Below are 18,786 nucleotides of genomic sequence, written 5' to 3' on the forward strand. Positions count from 1 at the left end.
TTTTGTGTAGAGATGAATTATTGTGCTTCTCGGTCCACGCAGCAGTCTGAGGCTGGGTGGAGGTAACGCGCTGGGCTGCAGAGGTCAGAGGTTGTGTGGGAGCAGCTTCCTCGCATCAGGAGAAGGAGCCAGAGCTACTGCACCAGATAAAGAGGACTCCCTCTTCAAGGCTACTCAGGAAGCACTTAACATGGGAGGGCCAGACGCTCAAACACGAGCTCCCCAAAGCGCCAGCATTTAGTCTTGGGAGCGCCGTCTTCTCACACACCTACATGTCATGAGGGATGGGTCAGGGGGAGGGGGGCTGGAGATCAAATGAGGGGAGGAGATCAGTCGAGCATTGCATCCAATTGGTCTGCCAAGTCGTCAAACATGCTGCCGATGTCATCCAGGATAGAGACGGTTCCTTTTTGGCTGGAAAAGTTTGAAAAAGAAAAATAGAATAATTAGCTTTTACTGAGGCTTCGATAAACATGCTGACAGAATCAACGAGTCAAGTGTGGAGGTGAGTTCCTCCACTGATGGAAAGCAGCTTTAAGATTCAGTTTATGGGTAACATTCACTATTTTCACACACACACACACACACACACACACACACACACACACACACACACACACACACACACACACACACACACACACACACACACACACACACACACACACACACACACACACACACACACACACACACACACAACACACACACACACACCTGACAAACTCAGAAACAGAAACAGTCGACTAATTGTAAAGATCAACAAAAAGTAATGATAAATCCCAAAATAATCATATAAATCATGATTCAAAAGTTGATTCAACTTAAAATATTAAAGCAACTGGCTGCAAACCCTTTTTGAGTTCAGTCAAATTTTTGCAAGTAGAAAGTTGTGCCAACTTTTTATTTTAAGTTTATCTGGCCATTGACTCAACTACTTATTCTAAGTTTAGAGAACTATGCATCCCAATTTTGCCAAACTTATTATCGTTAGTTCAGTAAACTCTTTATTCCTGGTTCTACAAATGTTAAATTTCAATTTGGTTGTATTTATTATTAAAAGTAAGCATAAAATGCACATATAAATTAGGCCAACTTAAATATGAGACTTGGCAAAGCAAGCACCTAAAAAGTTGACTGAACTTAAAATTGTATTGCAACTGATTGCTTTACTTTTTTAAGTTCACTGGACTTTTTTTTAGTGTACTTAAAAAAACTCATGTTTTACAATTGTTTTCATTTTATAGGAGAATCACGTTTTACAAAGATCAGTAAAGTACATGAGAAATCATGTTTTTATTAGGTGTCATGGCTGCCATGGAGCTTCATAAAGAAAGTAAAAATCGATTAGACCATCTGGACAATGACTGTTCTCTTCATTTGAGTTTTTTAGTTTTAGGTCATGGTAAAGGGGGAAACCTGGAAGTAAAGATGATTTTCTACATTTTTGCCCCTCATCCAAACCTAATTTCTGAAATTTCATATTAGACTTGTTTATTTCCGAAAACAAAAAGATAATGTGATGTGTTTTATTTACCCGGACATCCTATGTAGAGGATTCTATTTGATTCTACTCTCTAGCCTGACTTCATGTGTACTCACTCATTTGGCTTGTCCTCCTCCTTTATTTTGTGCTCTACAGCCTGCAGAGCTGCAGCCAAGGAGGCACTGGTCTCCTCCAAACGATTCTGAATCTCTCCCTCTTTCTCCCCTTCCTCCACGTGACCCACCATCTCCTCCTTCGCTCCATCCCTCCTTGAAGGCTTCCTCTCTTCCTCGTGTTCTGCTTTCCTCTCTCTCCTCCCCTCCTCCTCTTCCTCCTCCACCTCTCTTCCTCCCAGGAGGTCAATAGAGAGGCCAGCGATGGAGGAGCGAGGAGGTTTGACGGGGTGAGGCGACGGAGTGGAGGGACTCTGAGCTGGAGACGGGGAAGTAGGAGGGAGTCCCGGAGACAGACAGGGGCCGGAGGGGGTGTCAGGAGCTGGAAGAGGGGCTACAGAGGAAGGCTTAGGGGCCGAGGTGGGACTGGCTGCAGCCGGGCTCATGGTAACTGGAGACGCTACAGCTTTGCCGGGTTTGGGAGCTGTCGGAGGCCCGCGAGGCTTCGGTGATACTGGAGGAGGAACGCGCTTTGGCTCTAGACAGAGAAAATGGCAGAAAATATTTTGAATTGAATTAAAACAAAACCAATTGGGTTATAGGTAGGAACAACCTGACATCTACTCCTTTAATCTACTAGCATCAAGCCGACAGGGATGCAGGAGAGTAGCCTCACTCTCAAACCTCAGAGCGTCAAACACAAAGACACTGATCTAAAAGAGCTACGAAGCACCAGAGTCATGCTAAAACTCTTAGCTACAAATCTTCTGATTGGCTTCAACAAGAGAGTGACTCTAATGCACAGTCCTTTTCACACATAAACATGTGGAAATATGTAGAGTTTAGGGTCCAGACGTTGACTCTTACACTTCAGGATGTGATGTTTTGTAGGGCGGAGGATGAAGCTCTTACCTAACATGTATGTGATGACACATTTGTGTTGGTTGGTATCATGTGTGTTTGTTAAAAGGATACTAAGCAGTTTTGCTTGCTTTTAGCACCCCCTAGTGCCCGTTATTTATTCTCTGTGGTCAAACCAAGCCCCCACAATGCGGCTCAGAATTCTCAACCCGGAAGTACCAAAGATTGCAGTTCCACCCTGATCCACTAGGGGCTGGTGTCAGAAGCGAGCAAATCCATTGACTCCCATGTTAAAAATACCAATTTCACAGCAGAAATAAACATGTTTACAGCCTGGTACCAGAACATGTTTTTTGTTTAAATGATCTAGTTTACACTCATGACAACTCTGAGGGGGGTGAATGTTTTTCTCACTCTTCTGTTTAAGTGTATTAAAAGCCTAAATTCTGTATAATTAATGAGCATCAGACCCACGTGACCACAGAGCTAGCTCCGTGGAAAGGCCTCAGTAGAGCCTCGGTCTGGCCTGGAAACTGTTCCGGGATTTTGAGTCTCTGTGTTTGTGTATTCTTGTTTGGATATTTTTTGTGCAATTGTTGGACAAAATGACTTGCTGTGGCATTAATTGCACTACTAGAGCGTCCAAGGAGTCTCCACTTCATTTTTTTCGGTAAGTAAAATTATATTTATGTATTTTAGGTCACTGCCGAGCTGAGCTTAGATTTTAACATGTACTGTTTAACCATGAAATTTAAATGTAATAGGGTAAAACCCAGTGCATTTAACATAATGCTGCACTTTAGAAAATGGGTTGAAATATAACATGTTGGTGGAGCTGGGTCCCGACTATCGGCTTGTGGAGCTCTCGGGAGACCGATGTTTTCCACCCGTTCTCCCCTCCCCGCAACTCGGCGCATCTCTGTCTGATCGCGGCTTCTGTCTGCTGCGCGGGGCTGCCGGCTTGTGGAGCTCTGGGATGGAAACCTTTCCACCCGGTTCTCCCCAGCAGCAGCTCTGCGCATCTCAGATCGCAGCGGCGCTTGTCTGCTGCGCGGGCTGCCGGCTTGTGGAGGTCTCGGAGACCTCTGTGTTCCACCCGGTTTTACCCAGCGGTCAGCCCGGTGTATCTCTGACTCAGAAGCTCTGGTGTTGTGCACAGTTAACTCCAGTTATAGCTAGGTTGCTACCTCCATTAGCTTAGCTCCCACCTCCGTGTTAGCTTTGGGTTAGCTTGTAGCTAGTTCGACCGGGTGTCATCAGTTGATCCCAGCCTTACGGCCCCACCCTCAGCCCCTCCTCTCTTCCCTTTTGTGGAATTGTCTGGGCTTGACGGAACCTGTGACACGGTCAAAATGGCGGTGGTGGCCACCTCCCATTTTAGTACAAAAACTTATTATTGGAGTCTATGGAAACCCATTGTCCATATATTTATGTCGATGGGTCAAACCGAAAATTAAATCTATCTCCTCACTGTGCGTTCGTCTTTTTAACACCTTAATCTAACTGCGGAATTGTCTCCTCAGTCTTCATTATTGTCTACTGGATCGATTCATCGATAAATAGCCTTTTTTACCAGACACACCATGCTGGCGAATCGGCGAAACGGTGTGTCTCATAAATGTGTCATCCCGGCATAGTAATGCGCAAATTTTGCGGCATTCATTCCACCTCGCTTGGTAGTTATATTGCAGTAATTGACTGTTCTAGAAAACGAGATTGCACCATGGCGCAACAGAGAGAGGTGTCATGATAATGTAGGGCAGGGCTATTCAATTCCGGGCCTCGAGGGCCGGTATCCAGAATGTTTTACTGGTTTCTCTGCTCCAACACACTAGATTCAGTGCTTGAGTCACCTGTGCAGCAGCTCATCAGGCTCTGCAGAAGCCTGTTAATCACCTGCTAATTGAAATCAGGTGTGCTGAAGCAGGGTTAAAACTAAAACGTGGTGGATATCGGCCCTCAAGGCCCAGAACTGAATAGCCCCGACGTAGGGAGGCAATGCGGAGCTCCAGCCGGCAACTATACTGAAAATAAAAGTAATCATAAGCTGCAAGTTTTGCTTTTTTAACAAAGTCAGCTGAAACGGCAAACTGGAGCGTTGCAGCGGAAGTCCTTTTATAAAAACGACATGACTGTCATGGTCCGACCACTTTTAAAAGACCTAAGGCTCCCTGATGCCGCCACGGCGTTGTGGACAAAATTGACGGCATTGTTTTAACAAATCACCGGTGTTCACGATCTAAAACGTGCCGAAATCGTGCTGGAAACAGACTGCAGAGCCAGTCTAACAGGTGGTGACCTGCCACACTGAAGGTGCAAGTGCGGTATTCTGGCCACAGAGGGTGGTGGGGTCTGTGACCTTTCATTAACCCTGCAAAGGTTGCATCGCATCCCGGTGAATACTGGACTTATGAACAGATTCCCAGAGATTTTAGGTTGTGTCTGTGTGAATGTGTGTTTGTGTCTCACCGGGACTCTGAGCCGTCTCGTTACTGTCAGACCCAGGTATGGGGACCCTGCGCGTCGGGGTTGGAGGGTCAGCCTGCGTTTTTCTCACGGAGGATGGTTTAGGTGAGACAGGAGGTTTCAGACACTTCCTGGCCTCCATCCACTCACAGCTCTCTTTGGTGGCCTCTTTCCTATCTGACACTTCGGACACCGGCCTCCGCCTCAGCACCATGCCGCCGTTCTGCTGCGGCTCCTTTCTCTTCTTCCGGCTGCCATCCGGAGAATTGGAATGATTATTGCTTTGAGTGACACATTCTGTTTGCTCAGAAGTGCGTGGTTTTCTGCGAACGGTGTCAGAGCCAGTCGTCATGGTTACCACTGTGGTTGTTGGAGACTCTTGTGCTTCAGGGTCCGCAGCTAGAGGGCGGGGCTTCCTTCTGAGTGTTGCTGTGCCGTCTGTGATCTCAGATGAGGATGAGGAGACCACGGTGGAACGGGGCCGGGGCTCGGGACGTTGCTGCACTGGTTGCTGCGGTAACTGGTCAGCATTATCACCGGGGAGGCTTTCAAGTCCACCGATGGTCCTACGCCGACTCACAACATCGTCTTCTTCAGATCCCAGACCTCCTGCTCCTGCCTGGCGCCGAAGAAGTGGCGGACTCACCTGAAGATCATAAAGTTTATTCAAATATCTCTTTTACAACATTTTAAAAGTAAATCTGCTTCTCACACCCACCTGGAGATAGCTGGCGCCACTTCCCAGATTCTTTTGCACTATGGATGTTTCTAGCATGGCTGCAAGGCTGCGAACGCTCCCTGAAGCACCTTCTGATCGCTCAAGGCCTGCAGAGTCCCGAGCTCTTAAAGATGCTCCCAGACTGCCACAGTCACTGGCCCGCCTCTCTCGATAGGTTGGTAACCCCAACAGCCTCTCCCCCTGTCCGTCCCCCTCCCCATCACCCCCAGTTATGGAAGAACACGACCGTTTGGGTGGAGTCGGGGGTCGACCTTTCCGACGAGGACGGAGTGTGACAGATGATTGGCTTCGGTTGACGGTGACATCATTAGAGGAAGCGTTATGCGTGGAGCTGCTGCGGCACACTGTGGCGTATCTAGAGTCTGATTCTGAGCCAATGAGACTGTGAGTTCTTCTTCGCTCCTCTTCCTCACAGGGCAGCCGTAGCAGAGGTACCGATGAATCCGTTGTGGCCATCTTAGTGGAGGGTCGTGGTCGAGCCCTGGGAGAGGCCTGCTGGGGGCGGGCGTGTGGAGGCGTGTGCGGGGGAGTCTGGGTTGGTGTGAGGGGAGGGGTCTGTGAAAGTGTGAGACCCGGCCTAGGTCTAGCTAGGGGGCTGAGGACACCATCCCTCTGCCTCCTTGCCTCTCTACGTGGCGAGGAGGAGGCGCTGCTGCCTCCTGGACTAGAAGGAGGCGAGGAAGAGCTCTGAGGTGGCTCAGACCCACTTTCCCCTCTCTGTAGCTCCCTCAGTCTCGCCACTCCCAACATCAGCTTCTTCTGGTGTCCTGTGACAAAATGGGGGAGTGAAGGAAGTAGGTGGTCAGGAAACAAATAATTTTATATAAGCTTCAGAATATCGTTCATTTTTTAAATAATCCTGGATTTACATCTAAATTTTTTCATAAAGCGAACGGCTAGTTTTCTCTTCTCTCGTATGTTGGTAGCCTAGAAATCTAGACAAACTGTAGCAGTAGCAATGATTATGCTCTGCAGGTCTATCATCGGCTCGTCTACGTTTGTAGTGAGACATTGAGCGGGGTTAGCACCAGACCTGCAATGGAGAAAAACTACAAAGATGGCGTCGGCTCAGGAACAGCACTTGTTTGAAACTGCTTTGGCTTCAACTTTGGACGATTTAGACTTGAGCTTTTCTGTCAGACTTGAGCAGACTTGGGTCTTTTCATTGGAAAAAGGATGTATTTGCCACTTCTTTTTCTTTGATGGTATATGGCGTTTCTCTGATTGGTCCTAGCGTTGCCCAACAGGATGCGGAGACCCCATGACCCAGCTCTATTTATTTACATTTATTTACATTTATAGGGTGGCTTGGCAGTCTAACATTTTTGGTTTCATTTGCATATTTCCAGTAGGAATTAGGCTTGTGCAACGTGATCAAAATGTCATAAACATAACTTCTATCCCTGTAATGATATATATCACAGTCAAATTAAATTCAGTTTTTATTTAAATCATCCCCACGTTGAAATTAAATTCAGAAACTAAGCTTCTGGACCACATCACAAACTAAAAAGCTCTAAAGGTGCTAAGCTGTTTAGAGAGAAACCATTTTATAGCCTTACTCCCAGACTAACTGAACTAGATATGAATTACCAAGCTTAGTGATGCCAATCTCTTGTAGATCTTCAAGGCTGATGTCAGAGACAAATTCGATGTTTTCATACCCGTTCTGCACAAAAACCTGGTAGTACTGACTGAGTCCCAGGTGAGACAGCCATTCTGCCAGGTTGGCCTAAAAACACATAAACATATTAATGCATCTGAAGCTACAATCATCAAAACGTAACAGAGCAGCAGACAGGAGATGCAGATGCCAAAACTGAACATATTTTGTTTTGCTGTAACTGGGAGGGGTTTACTGTAGAGCCGTACAGGTTTGTGGTCTGGAAGCCAGTCTGAGGGCAGCTTGCTGACCTCAGATAACAACTTCTTTCGATGGCCAGGCTTCATGACACCAATCGCTGTCAGGTCCTTGAACGCACAAAGCACACTTAGTCACACAAACTGATGCTAGTTTAACATTTATGTGTGTTTAGAGCACAGCATTCCTTCAGGAACATTTAGCTTGATGAGTAGTCTCCTGTCCAGTTTATGTCACAGTGCTGTTTCTGCTTCAGTGCACACACACACACACACACACACACACACACACACACACACACACACACACACACACACACACACACACACACACACACACACACACACACACACACACACACACACACAGAAGACTGGCATAGCTATATCAGTGCAGACGCTGCCATGTGCAAAAATGTGACGTGAAAGTGTGAAAACAGGTGTGTAGTGACTGATTCAGGCTCACAGGTGAGTGAGGTGACTGGTTTGTGAGCTCAGTCAGCATTAGAGAACCAGATTGTGACCTTACCTCAGGGGTCATGCAGCTGATGGTGTCCAGATCATATCCGGCGGTGAGGAAGTGAGTGGTGTAGAACTGCAGCTGAAAGTCACCCAGCCACGTCACAACTGCCTGTTTCTAGAACACACAGAACACTTCTGTCTGCTTCCGCATGATGTTGAGATGATGGTTTTAAAAAAAGCATAAAAACCTTTAAAACAACCACTGGTTTAAGGTGAAATTAGTGCTGGAACCCTTTTATAGACTCTGTGAAGACCTTCCTTTTTCATTTCTGGTGTATTTGAATGTGGAACCATTTAATAAAAAGCTATCTTTTTAAAAGTACTACCTCCACGGGGCGTTTAGAGGTGTTCAGTATTTCCTTTAAAAGTTATATTTTCTATCAAATATTTATTTTGAGAATGGGTTAATGTTTACATCCACCAGCCAATAGAGGGCACCATTGTGGGTTGCCAAATACGGTAAACGGCACAGGCAACTGGGTCATGAAACAGGACGATTCCAAACAAAGCAGCAAACTGACAACAGAATGACTGAAAACAATGGTTCAATACGTTGCAACGACCCAAATTCTGTCGTTTATCAGAGGAGGTGTTTACTTCGTTTAAAGACCAGATGATTTCATGTGATCCTAGTGCTGTAATGATCCTTAACAAATGTAAACGATAAAATCCAACCACAGTACATGGTGTCACATGAGTGTGTGTATGCATGAATGCTTTTATTTTCTAGTTTTGTTTTTGAGAGCCAAAGGAAAATTTTCACAATGGAGGAGGATTAAGTTCTATTCCATTCTATTCTATTCTATTCTATTCTATTCTATTCTATTCTATTCTATTCTATTAAACCACCGTAGACTTCAATAAAACATTTAAACTGGACTAATGAAAATTTAGAAAACTGTATGTGAAATACCTATCTAACACTGCAATAGTGACGTTTGAATACTAAAACTGTCCACATCTGTGAAAGCCGTGAAAGAGCGTTGTTTGAATAATACAAGACATTAGGAGTAACATCACCTTGAGATCCATAATATAAAAGATACGCATCTCTGTGTGTGTGTGTGTGTGTGTGTGTGTGTGTGGTTAACAGTAACATATCATGAACCACTGAGCAGATTTTTGTAGAACCCCCAGGAAGACTTTGTTGGATACGGCTGATGCACTTTTAGACTCAACCACATTCAAGATGGCCACCTCCACTAATCATTAGCTATAATTCAGTTCTACAGCTTTTGAGCTACTTTTTCCAGTTGTGAGGATTGGGCCAACACACACTCTGTGTACTTGATCTTGTGAAACCTTGCAACATTACATGAGATCAGACATGATGTTTTAAGTCTTGACCCCCATCATTCTGTCCGTACACCGATCACAATCCACAGTTCTGTACGTTTAACCCTCTCAGGCTCAAAATAAGTTTTGATGAAGGGACGAACAACTAAGTCCTTCAGGGGTACTTCTGAGTTAAGAAATACTCATGAAATACGTATGTGGAGTAACCAGGTAGGTAGGTTTTAACTGTTGCAAATCTGCAACGCCTTCTTCCAGAGGGTTAAACAGCAGATGTCACCAAGTTGACGAGCTACGGTAAAAACATCATTATATCTGCTGTACTGCACTAAAAGTGATTCAATTTCCATTTAAATGACAATTTCTTTTTTGGTTTTGTTTTCTAACTGCTGCTGTTTGCTTGATGTAACTCAGATCGCCTAATCAAAAAAGATGCTCTCAAACACAGCTTCCACTGGTTTTCTGTCAGATTACAGCTGTTGCCTGGCAACCAGTGAATGCTTGACTCTACAACATAGCACCTGCATGGTTCCCGAATGCACAGATGTTATTTAGTTAAATTTATCCTGCAGAGCAGCAGCATGTAGGTGTCCCACTGTGGCGTGATGGCTGGGGGAGGGTTGAGGGAACAGGTGGCAAGACACACCGCTGACTCCTGAATGTGTCTGCCACTCTGTGACTGCATGATGCCTGGCCTAAGGGTGTCAAACATCCAGGTGCAACACAGCTGAATTCACCCCACTGTACCTGATTCCTGTAAAACGTCTTTCTCTAGACCAGAGGAGACATGGAAACATGTAGAAAAAAAGCTCTCTGAGATTTAGAAAGTAACAAAATGAACTCACTTTCCCATCATCCTCCTCTGTCTTCCGCTCAAACGATCGCTGCTCATGAACTGTGCAACTAGGGGAGCCTTTAAGTGGAGAGGAAGTACAAACAACATAAAGAAAAGTGAAAATACACAGCTTTTAACTAATGTTACCCCCCCCCCCCCCACACACACACACACAGACACAAAAACCATGACGTAATGACAACTTAATCCAACTTTAATCCATATGAACGACTACTTAAAGTCAAAATGTTTGCAGTGAACTAAGAGTGGGGTTATGGTGTGCCCCTGGGCGGAGTCCTGGGCCTCCCTCCCCCTATTTTCCTTGCACCACATTGTGGTTGCAGCTTTGCACATTTATCCCAAACTCTCAAATAGAGATGGGAATTGATATAATCTAAGAATTTAGTCAAAACTTACATAATAAAAATCTATTTGTAGGCCACTTGTCAAATTGTACTTTTCTGCATATTTTTCTTTGAAATCACATTGAAAAAAAAAAGAACTTTGTTGATAAAGACAAAAGCTCAATTCATCCCAAAGAGGATCTGCCTCTGCTCATTTAACGCAGCAAAAGAGCTTTTATTAACAGAACACATTAAAATAAATAAAGTGAGACGCGAAAGGCTGCTGGTGTCTGATGTGAAGAGACAGGTGGTCTTTAGAGGGCCAGGCAGGCAAAAAGTGAAGCAGAGGAACAAAGTAACCTAATTAAACCTGGAGGGGATTGTTGTACTCGTGAACACAGCCGTGATCACTTTAAATGCTCATCACGTTAGTAGTGGAATTTTGGGCGACTAAAAAAATGATTGTACTTTCCTTGCTTGATGAAGAATGTTTAAACACACGTGCAAAATTAATTTTAATTAGACATAGTTTTCTCTGGATGATGGATTCATGCTTACTTGCTGACTGCTCCACAGACTGTGACTGCTCCAGGAGATGCTCCTTGGCTTTTGCTGACTGAGAGAGCACAGTGGCCAGGAGCTGAACCACACACACACACACACACACACACACACACACACACACACACACACACACACACACACACACACACACACACACACACACACACACACACACACACACACACACACACACACACACACACACACACACACACACACACACACACACACAAGCAAATACATAAAAAGCATTTACTAAAGCGCTTACATTCAGATCTCAGAGATGATTTGTAACTGAACACAGAAGGAGTAGACTGCACGTCCTGCTGCGTCAGACACACTTCTACACTCCAAGAAACTAAATGTTGAATTAACTTAACCAAATCATGTCTACTGGTTCCACTAAACCTGGCAGTAAAACACAGTTTTAAAGGTGCAGTTTATAAGAATGACATCCTGTTGTCAAATACCGTTACTGTAGTGCGTTTTTAAAATAAAAAATATTACTTTCTCACTCCTGTTGTGTGAGTTTCATGGCTGTTGCCAGTTACGGATCAGCACCAAAGATTCTAGATAACAAGCAAAGACAAAGAAGAAGAAGACGATCTTTTATTTAGCACCTCTCAAGATAAAAATCACGAGGCGCTTCACAAAAACAAAAACAAAAATATTAAAGTATAAAAAGATTTAAAAAATGATTAAAATATGTTTCAAATGAGAAAAGAGAAAATGAATAGGAAAGAGGGAAATCAGTAGATCCTGGGAAAGGCAGAATAAGAGCAGAATAAAGAGAGAGTGGTGAAGAAGGTCATACAAAAGCCAGCTTGAACAAGTGAGTCTTCAGCTGCTTTTTAAAGGAGTCCACTGAGTCCACTGATCTCAGACTCATGGGGAGAGAGTTCCAGAGTCTGGGGGCCACAGCAGCAAATTATCTGTCACCTCTGACCTTTAGCCTGGTGCTGCACAACCAGTAGGCTTTGATCACTGGACCTCAGGGACCTGCTGGGGGTGTAGGGACTAAGAAGATCACCAATGTAAGATGGTGCTTGTCCATGTAAGGCCCTAAAGACCAGAACCAGGATCTTGAAATGAACCCTGAAGTTGACTGGCAGCCAGTGAAGCTGGAGGAGAAGTGGGGTGATGTGGGTGTGTTTGGAGGACTTGGTCAGAAGCCGAGCACAGGCATTCTGAACCACCTGTAGACGGTTCAGGGAGGTTCTGCTCAGACACGTGAAAAGAGAGTTGCAGTAGTCTAAGCGTGAGGAGATGAAGGTGTGGAGAACTGTCTCAAGTTCAGAACGGGAGAGAATGGGACTCAGCTTAGCAATGTTCCTGAGATGGAAGAAGGAAGAGCGAACAAGATAACTGATACGAGAATCCAAGGTGAGAGCTGGGTCAAAGGTCATGCCAAGATTCCTGACGGAAGGTTTGGTGTGAGAAGCAAGCTGACCAAGAGAGTCTCTGACTTTGGGAACCAGCTTGTCTGGGGCACAGATGAGGATGAGTCACCCACAGTAAGTTTATAAGTAGATAAATACATTTTCATTTCTGTTGTTAGCACTCTTGGGTGTTCTACGGTAGGGAGCACTTACTACACTTATTACGGTGATAAACCTTCGGCATTACAGGAAGTGTGGTTTGCCGTCTTGCTGTTAGCTTGCTGCTACACTTCTTAACAACTGATTAAATGAAGTAAAATTACACAGATACATTTCACTCTCATATCAAGTTGTTGGTAATTGGAAAAGAAGATTGAGATATTTTTAGACTTTTTGCCTCTAACTTACCGTTAGCATTGTTAGCTCAACATTAGCCTCTTGCCTGCTTCACATGATTTCTTTTATGTATTCATTCTGTGTATTTCTTCTGATTGCATTATATGGTTCTTTTTTGCTGATAGTTTTGACCACTCCTGCAGTCATCTTCAGAACTAGTCGCTAATGGCAGCATCACTTCCTTCTCTGTTTATCCACAGGCAGCAAAGGACGATGTCACCCCCTGCACGTGGACACACAACCATGAACAGAGACGTTGGGGTCTACTCATTGGATCACGCATCGGACTTTGTCATCAGGAGAGTGCGGGCAGTAGAGGGCGACACCGTCCTCTGCTGCCCGCAGATACATGGAGAAGGAAGTGACGTGGCCATCAGTGGCTAGCTCTGAAGAAGACCGCAGGAGTGGTAGAAACTGTCAGCAAAAAAAGGTAAAACAACACTTTCCTGTGTAAAAAATGAACCAAATAATGCTTTACATGATATTAGACTACAACAAAAGGATGCCATTGCTTCTTAGGAGCACAAGACATAACTCCTGTCGCTCTGGTGTACTATTTTCAGTTCTTTAAACAGCTCTGGAGGTTTTTGCTTGTTGGTTTCAACCCCTCAGCCAGCTGAGAATGAAATCTGCTTCAGTATACACTTTGTTCCAACATTCAGTAGTAACATTTTTACAAATTGCACCTTTAACATAATGTATATTAATCTTTACATTTAAGCAACTAGGTTCGGTGGAACCAGTTGACATGACTTGGTGAACTTAATTCAACATCTCATTTCTCAGAAATATACTCCTCTTTGCTGCCAGAATGTTTTCAAATCACTTTCTGAATATGCGGGCTTCATATTTGAGTATTTGAATTAAAACCTCAACTTGTCTGTTATGAAACTCCATTTATTACATGTCTAATGTGGATGACTAAGTGTGGCAAGCCTTAGAATTAGGCTCCAAATATGCAACGCTAAACTTAACACAAAATCACACAAATTACAATTATATTCAGCGTAGCTCACACCATTCTAAATTCAAATTTATGGGTTGAATAATTCAGTGGTGAGACTTTTCCACAAAGGAAAATGCATTTCAATTAGTGTTATTTTAATCTTTTAACACGTTCTACTGCTAATGAAACATTGTTGCAGTTTTAAAACGATTTCAAGACACGAAGAAACAAGACGACTAATGTGAGTCGGATAAAGCTTTGCTCGTGCCTGCAGACTTTTGTTTTCAATGAGAAAAATGTATACAGCTCAAAGGCTTCTGTAATAGGGTTTGCTGTGTTGTCAGTGAAGGAAAAAAACAGCAGGAAACAGAATTGTGGTTAACAAGTAAAACATGTTTGTTTCCTGAAAATGTTTTGGCGTTTTCCTGGAAATGACGGCCTTGTTGATTTTTTTAAATCAAAAACAAGATACAACCCTGTGTACGTAAACTTGTGTACAGGAGCTCTCTCACCTTGACCCCTTCTGACTGTGCGTGCAGACCTGGAGCATTAAGGCCATGGGTGTTAACGCCAGGTGTGGGCGCTGGGAGAGGACTGGGTGCTGGTGTGGTCAGGACGTGTGTGTTTCCGGAGCTCTGCAGGCTGCTTGATGACCGGGCACTGCCCAGGCTGCCCACACTGCCACTGCGCTCCCCGCCTACACACACACACACACACACACACACACACACACACACACACACACACACACACACACACACACACACACACACACACACACACACACACACACACACACACACACACACCTTACTCACAGAGCAGTACAAGAACCCAAACTGTTTCCCCTAAAGCCATTCACAAGTAAGTTTACCTGACATCGGTTTGCGCAGAACCCAGATGTCCTCACTAATGCTGCTTTGATGTCCCAAAGTGGGAGAGCCTTGAGGACTCATATCTGCTGACCGAGAACCTGTCCCATGGACACACACACACACACACACACACACACACACACACACACACACACACACACACACACACACACACACACACACACACACACCATGTCATTTGAAGTATTTTTGAACATAGTTGTAATAAGTCACTATTTTGCTATCTAAACGTAGTATGTGTAAACACAATATAAATGTGTTTAGTGAACACTACCAAACACTCACTCACCTTCACATCCAAACATGTGTAGTGTATATAAAAAAAAACACTACCAACTAAATTCAAGTTATAATAGTTAAATAGTTGATACAAAACACGTTTATGTCACTTTAAGAAAACAATTTGTTGCTGGCCACGCCCACCCATCCCCCACTCAGGCTGCTATAAGGTGAGAAGCTCTGGTATCTCTGAGGGGCTCGGGGCCTCTGCTCCTCCAGCAGCAGCAGCTCTCACATGTGAGAGTTGGCTCTGTTCTAATTTCCCCATTTTGATGTCACAAAAAGGGACTTTTTGAAATAGGTTGTTTTAGGCACAAAATTCCTAAAACCGAACCTGACAGAAAACAGATTGTTGCTTTTTTCTACATTGGGAGTGTTTATAGATGCAGTAGAGACCCACATGGCTGCACAAAAAGATGTAAAAAGGTGAGTTTTGCACAATATGTCCACTTTATAAGAATAACACATTTCAATACCCACACAACATTTAGGCCTAAAAGGAACAGAAGACTAACAGTTTTGAGCCATTTAGTTGAACATATAGACATCAGAGTAAAGTTCCTAGAAGGAAGTTTTAATCAATAGTCTGGTCCAGGTCTACATAATACCATTTTTTGACTAATGCTGATTAAAGATGGTAAAATTCATTTGAATTCCCTTTTAACCAAACACTGAATCTGAGGCTAACTTCAGCATCATGTTCTTTTTGAGACCATTTTATTGAATGATGTTTTTCCTCACCCTGAATTAGGGCTGGGCGATATGGCCTAAAATCACCTCGATAACGATAAATGGACGATAACTACGGGTATGCGCAGGAACAAAAGTTGTCCACTAGATGGGGCTGTCACATGCATTACGTTGAGTCACATTTTTACAGCTTCTTAATGAGACATTGCCAACCTACACACATCTTTTCATTTTTTATTTTCAAAGTTACTGACATGAGAAAAATTATCGATATTTCGATAACGATAAATTTTCAATTTATTGCCCAGCCCTATCCTGAATTGATTTTCATGACATCTGAGGCTGTTTGGGTCTTAAATTTGAGAATGTTTTCCTGAGACCGGAGAACGTTGCAACATTAACTCCAGAGGAGGAATGTTCTGCTGTTAGAATTTTTTTCCAGAGCCAGTCGGATTCTGTTCATGGGATTATTTTGGGATGAACTGAAACTCTATAGTTTTATCAGCAATGTTACCTTATTAAAATTGATCTCTGATTCAAACCAAAATAATCAGTTTTCTTGTGTAGCCATGGTGGAGATGTGCAGACGCAGAAAAATAAAAATAATGATGCTCGTAGCTGATTTTATTCTACTTTTATACCTTTTGTTTTCTGCTGTTTATCAAAAAACTGAAATGTTAAGCAGTTAAATATTATTCAAGACAACCACAAACTCATGGAGTTTACACAAAGTCGATTAGTGCCTAAATCAAAAAGGCTGGCTTGCTGACAGTAAATAACGTCCCTGATTTCTCTACAATACGCTCATCACGACAAGAAATAAAAACTGGCTTGTTGACAGAATATTTCAGCTAAAGGGTCAATTCACTCAGATTAAAGACAATAGATTTGAGCACACCAGAGTGGAATTGATTGCCATGAAACGACAACATTATATTGAGCATTACAATTGTGAAGGATGTGGGTGTACCCTCCACCGTTTTGCTATTTGGCATAAATTAGGTTTAAACCCAAAATCAGTGGCAACAAGAACACTGATCTGCTCTGGATTGATTTTTTGCTTTCGTCATCTGGGTGAAGTGATACTTTACTGAATCTCTGCAGGTGACGTGCTGTCCCGTCAAAAAGCGTGAAACAAAGGATGCTTATCTGTGATCTACAGTATGTACCTGTCTGACTCTGCTGCTCCTGAGAAGTGGAGAGAGGAGGAGAAGTGGACAGAGGAGGAGTAGACAGAGACGGAGGAGAGATGGGGAGTGGAACATACCCAAATGAGGAGAAACGAGGGAGGGACTGAGTGTTGGCATGAAGGGGAGGAGGGGGAGGCAGATGCAGATGTAAGGGGAGGACTTTGGTGGGGGTGTGTGAGTGTCCGTTGGGCCTGCGGAGCAGGAGGGTGTGGCATTGCTGGGATGGGGAGTGACCTGGACACAAGCCAGGAGGAGAGCGGTGGAGGGGAGGGGGTGCAAAACAACAACAACAATAACTGATCAGTAAACTGTAAACAAAAGTCTAATCAGAAAACTCTGAACATGTGAAAAATAATAATAAGTAATTAAAATTATAACATGAGAAAAGAAGATGTAACCCAGAAGCTAGAACCTTAATGAGGTATTAACTAATTGGCTTACTAATATGATCCATCCTCAATTTAGATAAAATATAAAATATAAATTAAGGAAATTAACAATACTAATTAATAGATATCTAATTAACTAATAGATAATTTCATAATGAATTATTGGAAGGGTGAATAACTAAAATAACGAGTTTAATATTAAACATCGGTTAAAACAAGAATCTTGAACATCCCTAACAGAAACAGAAGAGGAAAGCTGTATACTATTGGTCCAGGTGGGAATCTGAAATTTCATTGGCTGAGAGAAATAAGTCCCGCCTCCGCGAAATAAAACCGTGCGACGCAGCTGAGCGAGAGGAGAGACAAACGGCTGTGCAGCACGCAGATACAGAAAGCAAAGACTGAGCGGTTAGAGAGAGAGAGAGAGAGAAAAAAAAAACAACGGTCGAGGCCGTGAAGAACCCTGATTTGGGTGCCGCATAGATAGAGGGAGAGGCGGACTTGACTCCTTCTAATAAGAGCTAGGAACTTGGAACCAACGCGGTGAGTAAAGAAAAAAGAAGAGAAAAAGCTAACGATGCAACTTAAAAAAAAAAGGGAAACTTAAATAGCTTATCAAATTAATTCCATTCTTATAGATTTGTGTGGAGACGACAGAGTGAACCAATCCTCTGTAGGAGGGAACCGTTGGAGCGCGTTGGTGAGTGAATGAGATTAAATTCAGTAAATTATTAAATTCAAAAAGCTAATTACAGCAACCGAGGTGACAGCAGTGGGCTGCTAGACGTTAGATCCCAGGAGTTAACATCTCAAACTACCAGTTAACGGTGGTAGGGCATATAGGAGTTAACGGCTCAAACCGCCAGTTAACGGCGGTAGGGCATATGGGATTCCCAGGAGTTAACGGCTCAAACCGCCAGTTAATGGTGGTACGGCCTAGATGTACAAGGTCCTCAGGGGCGTTATAGCTAACGCCATAGAATTAGCAATGCGTCCCTTAACCAAACATTTAATAATAAAAAAAAAATAGATAAATAAAAATAAATAAAAGCTAACTGATTAGGGAGGAATTATTTTACAAAGGTGGACCAAAGGACCAGAATTTATATTTTGTTGAGTTTTGTTATAGAACATTTTATTTATTTATTTATTTATTTATTTATTTATTTATTGTGTTACAGATATACAAGGTGTCACAATGCTGTATAGAAACACAACTAAATGTATCCTTGTTGTCATGAATGTATTTCTTGTTGAATAGTGTAGAGTAATAGAATCTAACTGAGCCTATTGAGCTGAACAATTGTTGTCATATGTAATTATATTTCCAGAGCTACTGAGAATTATTTTAATAGACAATCAAATTGATGTTATGTTAGTTGAACTGTGAACCCAAACATGATTGGCTATGCCAATAGAGTGAAGCATTTGTTTAAGTCTGTAAGACTTTATGCTGTGATGTGACGAGAAGGGTCGATGCCAACTCGCTAACAGTCCTGTTGTTTACAGGCTGGGTTTTTTTTTTTTCCTTGGGTTTG

General features: G+C 43.2%; 1 protein-coding gene across 1 annotated transcript in view; it reads right to left on the reverse strand.

Moving 5' to 3' along the window:
* Positions 1-200: 200 nt before the first annotated feature.
* LOC107373155 (caskin-1) overlaps positions 201-18,786 on the reverse strand; it is a 65,820-nt gene continuing 47,234 nt past the window's right edge. The window contains exons 11-21 of the mRNA XM_054737736.2: positions 14,679-14,777; positions 14,317-14,501; positions 11,078-11,159; positions 10,186-10,253; positions 8,055-8,162; positions 7,538-7,636; positions 7,259-7,397; positions 5,645-6,432; positions 4,930-5,572; positions 1,603-2,137; positions 201-414 (exon numbers count right to left, since the gene is read on the reverse strand). Coding sequence (XP_054593711.1) covers positions 330-414; positions 1,603-2,137; positions 4,930-5,572; positions 5,645-6,432; positions 7,259-7,397; positions 7,538-7,636; positions 8,055-8,162; positions 10,186-10,253; positions 11,078-11,159; positions 14,317-14,501; positions 14,679-14,777 — 2,831 coding nt within the window. The 3' untranslated portion in view covers positions 201-329. The remainder of the gene's footprint in view (positions 415-1,602; positions 2,138-4,929; positions 5,573-5,644; positions 6,433-7,258; positions 7,398-7,537; positions 7,637-8,054; positions 8,163-10,185; positions 10,254-11,077; positions 11,160-14,316; positions 14,502-14,678; positions 14,778-18,786) is intronic.

The sequence above is a fragment of the Nothobranchius furzeri genome, chromosome 4 (genome assembly GCF_043380555.1).
Source record: "Nothobranchius furzeri strain GRZ-AD chromosome 4, NfurGRZ-RIMD1, whole genome shotgun sequence".
NCBI classification, from domain to species: domain Eukaryota; kingdom Metazoa; phylum Chordata; class Actinopteri; order Cyprinodontiformes; family Nothobranchiidae; genus Nothobranchius; species Nothobranchius furzeri.